Below are 4,969 nucleotides of genomic sequence, written 5' to 3'. Positions count from 1 at the left end.
AGAAAAATGGAAAATAGTTTTTTATTGCCATGCTATACTCCAGGATCCAGGGAGAGAAGATAATAAGAGCAGTGAGCCAAAGGAAATCTCAGTTTGTGGACAAATGAGCTGAGAGGGGGGAAAATGCTTAGGCAAATGACTCCAAAGACGAGGCTTCAAAGGAGCTCAAGGTTGGCTGTGGTGTCAGGTTACAAAGATCCAGTGAAGCTATTTAAGCTTACCTGTAAGTAGTTTGTTTTGAATCCTGCTGATTTGTGGGAGCTGTCCAAAGTACTTCATGAAACCTATAGTGAAAATTCACTTGCTTTGTTAAGGATGGTGCCCAAAGTGGGCTAAGAAAATTCTGTCTTCTCACTTCTTTTAATTAAATTTCTCTGTCTCTATGTTTCTACATCCTTTGTAAACATTCGATTGTTTTAGATATTAAACTGCACTTTCTGTTTTCTTTTCACTTTTATTATTAACCAAGGCATTTGTTAAATGTTAAACTTAATTTTTCAAAAATAGAAAGCTATTTTATAAGAAGAGGAGGGTAAAGGCACCGCTGTTGTAAATATTGGCGATATTGTCCAATGTTTCCATTTCCTTAGGAGATTAAGATTAATATCTCTCCCCTTCTCTCTGAAAACAAGAAGTGGTATCCTGAAATGTAGGTCTCATAAAAAATTTCAGATGTTGCTCCAGCCTAAATACAGTTAATTAAAAGCTTGTCTCCACCTCAATTCCTAATGTCTGGAGAGTACCAATCGATCATGAGGAATCAATCAGATAGGGAGTGGTGTTTATTTTTCTTTTCCTTTGTTCACAAACTTGCAAATAATCGATGGGCAAATCGAGCCTCTGCTCGGCGTCTAATCGACTCGCTCTTTGGTCTAAGGGAAAATGACCTTGGGGAAGGAGAACGAAGACTTGGAGGCTCTTTTGAAGCCTTGCTCGAATTTTCCCTGTACGAGGAGGGGCAGATTTCGTTTAGGCTCCCGTGTATTAGAAGTGTCAGTGAGCAACACAAGCGAGAAGTGGTGATTGTCCAGCGTCTGACCTATGTCTCCTGTTCCTCCCAGATGTCCACTGTTCTCCCTTAGCCTGAGACAGGCAGAAACAAGGGGAGGGGGAGAAATGCCCCATCCTTCATAGCGCGAATAGCAACTAAGCCTGCTTTGGGGCAGGGGCAAAAGGTTTCACTCCCCAAGAACCATGTGAGAGAGCTGTTTGCGGGAGGTGTCAGACAGAGAAAGGCGGCTCCAACAGCGACTCTGGGGAATGCGAGCTGGGATCCCCCAGTATGCTTACTTAGGCGAATGGAGGTCTTGCCATTCAGCGCGCCCGGCTCTGGGCGACAGGGTCAACATTCCCCACTGACCCCTGGCGGGCAGGTCCCCTCTTCAGGACCTCATTAAAAGCATCCAGGCACTTGTCTCGCATCACTTGGCAGCCTGGGGGTGGTCAAGGAGGAGCCAGGCCTCTGGCTACAGAACACCTTCCCCCTTTTCCTCACTTGAAAAAAGCCAACGTCCAGTTCCCAAGTCAACAATTCCAGAACCAGGAGGAGAAAAGCCTAGCACATCTGGGGCCTGGAAGGCAGGGGGCGGCGTGGAGGGGGGGGGTGGACAGTGGGAAAAGCAGCATAGGAGCAACAGCGGGAAAAGGGGTTTCTGGCCAAAGAAGACCTAGACCTCTCCGTGCAGTGGGAGAGCCCCAGCTCCTGGGCCAGATTATGCTTCTCTCTAGCCGGCTTCAGGCTTGTCTGCCCCCATCAGCTTTAGGAGCAGGGACATTTGCCAAGAGTCCTCGGTGCAACTAATCCTGTTGTCTGCTCTGGGATCAATCTCCATGGCCGCCTACTCCAAGGCGGGGCTGGGACTGGGTCTGGGGCCGTAGTGGGCAAGCTGAGCGCCAATTTTCCCGTTTCCTCGGAGCCGACGGTCAGGCATCCCAGTCCGCGGCCAGCCCGCCCAGCAGCACCTTGGCGGAGAGGACTCCATGAGCCGGTGCCGCCGCGGGCTCCACTGCCCCCGATGGAGCGCCAGGACGCGTTCGTGGACGCCGCGGTGCTGGACTTTGTGGCCGATCTCTCCCTGGCGTCCCCTGGAGGCCCTCTTCTCTATGACCTTGCCCCCGGGGCGTCTCTGGGGGAGCGCGCCCTGGCCCTCAGAGGGGGCAAGGCGCAGAGCTTGCAGCCCTTCGAAGAAGAGGAAGAGGGGGAAGAGGAGGACGAAGAAGACGAGGAGGAGGAGGGAGAGGGGGACGGGGAGGGAGATGGAGGTGAGGAGGGGGAGCCCTTACGGGGTGCCTCACTGCTTCTGGGTCGGCCTAAGAGGAAAAGGGTGATAACCTTGGCTCAGAGACAGGCGGCCAACATCCGCGAGAGAAAGAGGATGCTCAACCTCAACGAAGCCTTCGACCAGCTAAGGAAGAAGGTGCCCACCTTCGCCTACGAGAAACGCCTATCGCGGATCGAGACCTTGCGCCTGGCCATAGTGTACATCTCCTTCATGACGGAGCTGCTGGCCAGCTGCGAGAAGCAGGAGGCCAGCCAGGGAGCCCACCCTTAGTGAGAGAGAGCCGGACGACAACAGAGTGCTGCCAGCTTAGAGATGAAGGGGACAACTTGGCGGCCCAGGCAGAAGGGAGCTCTCAGACCGAACGCCGGGCTTTCTGGGCCACAGAGAAACGTAGCCGCCAAACAATTCTGGATAAGCTGCTCCACCTAGAAGCCACCCCATTCCCCAAAGCCTAGCTTGCCCCCAAATTGTAGAGACTGTAGATTTAATATATGGAAATCTTTCTATGTCTAACTGGTGTCGGGAGGAGAGGGGGCGCTTCTCCCTAGTCTTGGGGGGGGGGGCGGCTGCTTCAGGCGAGTATTGAGATATTCCTTTGCGCTGTCCCCAGGTTGTCTTCTGGAGAGGGATTTCAGGATAGTTTCCTGGGTGGGATGGAGTTGGGGCCTTAGCTTCGCCTTTCGCTCTGAAGTGTTTCCTTTTCTCCAACTTTTGTGCAACTAAATAATAAAAACTCCCACTTGCTTCTTTTGAAGCCCGAGCAGTTGATGGGGTGTGGCCGCTGACGGCGGGGGGGGGGGGGGAGGAGGAGGAGGGCTTTCCCAGTCGGGAAAGACTAGACTAAGGGTAGGGAATGGGGTGATTATGCAGAACAAGGGAGCCCAGATTAGTGACCTGGGGTCAGTCAAGCAGGGGTTAGGAATGGTTATGCACTAGAAGCACGGTGCAGAAAGGGAAAGCAAGAGAGAATCCTACCTCAAGGACAGGGGGGTGGCCAGGGAGGCAAGTGAGGAAGGGAAATCTGGCCACATCAGCCTGGAGATTCATTAAATTCAGGTGGCAGAGGGGACCGAGTAATAAGTAGATGAAAATATGGATGGAATGTGAGAGGGTTGAGCAATGGACAGATGAAAACATAGAAGAAATGACAGAAAAAGAGAGGGGAAAGAAGGGATGGAGACAGATGCATATGGTCTTCCTTTGCTATCTCTAAGCCTTTACAATTCCCTAGCAGGTGACTTAAAAGGTAACCAAGCAGAAGCCAACTCCTTGGTATCCTCCACTTATTCCTGAGAACTCTACCCCTTCCTTTTACCTCACCCCCATCATGATGACTAGAGTGTGGGCCAGATAAGATTGCTTGGAAATCTAGGTTAGGCTTCCTTTGGTGTGTGTGCGTGTGTGCGTGTGTGTCTGTGTGTCTGTGTCTGTGTGTGTCTGTGTGTGTCTGTGTGTCTGTGTGTCTAAGTGTCTGTGTGTCTGTGTCAGTGGCTGTGTGAGACTAACAAAGATAGGAGATAGAAGCCAGAGAAAGGCCAAAGACAAACACATGGGTAATAGGAAGACTGAAACAGAGAAATAGTAAGATGTTGCGTCAGACACAGAGGGACAGATGAACAGGAACAGAGAGAGAAACAAACAGAATATAGACTGTCAAGCAGCTAGACCTCTTGCTCAGGACTGGCCACTGCAGACAGGGACGCCTCAGTCTCCAGGAGGAGACTCCACTTCTCCCCTATATCCACCTTCCTGCTCAGGAGCCGCTGGGCCCCAAGCTCTGCAATGGGATCAATCTTTCTGTCTTAGCCTGGAGGGCTGTTTTTTATCTCGAATTACCTCTGTTTAACATTCTGTCTTGGGAAAAGGAGCTGGGACAAGGCAAAAAGGAAGAGACGCTTAGCTACCCACCCCAGTCAGGGGAATAGCTTGGACAGGCAGGGTGAGCAGAAGCCACTGTTCCCCACCCCCTCTCCTTCACTGCCTGTCATCCTCTATTCCTATCCTTGGCATTTCAGCGCTATCCTAAACTGGACCCCTCCAGGAAAAGAAATGTGAAACTTCCCCAAAGTCCAAAGAATTAAGAGCTTGAAGGTACCTGGGAGATCAGTTAATCTAATGGTCTCCCTCATTTTACAAATGAGGAAGCTAAAACCTAGAATTGGGGGGGGGGGGCTTAATTTGCCCCAAGGTCACATGGGTAACTTGAATCTGTTATGTCTGGGACTTTGGAGTCATCTCCCTCCTACCTCACTTGCAAATCAAGGTGGAAGCTTTTGTTCTATCCTTTTCAGGCTACAGACCCTTTTCCCAATAAAGCCCTGAGGGTTTCAGGGTTTCACTTCTCCTTTCCAGAGCTGGGGGAAGCAGTGGGCCATTTGGAGCTTCCAGCAGGAGAAGAGATTCTAGAACAAGTCCTAACTGTAAGTACAAATGAATTTTAGGCAATAACTCTCATGCTCTAACCCAGTGGTTCATTTTCTACTTTGAGGGAAATCAATACCCTGCCCTGTTCTGGCATAAATTGTGCAGATGAAGAAATATCACTTTTCCTGGGGGCTGTTTTCATAATCCCAAACCTTAGCTTTTCTGCTAGGATGCTTACCCCTTGAGTTTGTCAGGATTTCTATGAAAAGCAACAATATCACCTAGGACAATTTAACAGTTTCCTAGTTGTGCCACTCAATAGA

General features: G+C 50.4%; 1 protein-coding gene across 1 annotated transcript; it reads left to right on the top strand.

The window, feature by feature from the left end:
* Positions 1 to 2,015: 2,015 nt before the first annotated feature.
* On the top strand, positions 2,016 to 2,552 carry FERD3L (Fer3 like bHLH transcription factor). The gene has a single exon (XM_043967473.1). It carries the CDS (start codon positions 2,016 to 2,018, stop codon positions 2,550 to 2,552), a length of 537 nt encoding a protein of 178 aa, XP_043823408.1.
* The last annotated feature ends 2,417 nt before the right edge of the window (positions 2,553 to 4,969 follow it).

Source organism: Dromiciops gliroides, chromosome 5 (assembly GCF_019393635.1).
Source record: "Dromiciops gliroides isolate mDroGli1 chromosome 5, mDroGli1.pri, whole genome shotgun sequence".
NCBI lineage: Eukaryota > Metazoa > Chordata > Mammalia > Microbiotheria > Microbiotheriidae > Dromiciops > Dromiciops gliroides.
The sequence above is the reverse complement of the archived record's forward strand: the minus strand, read 5'-3'. Positions and strand labels throughout refer to the sequence as shown.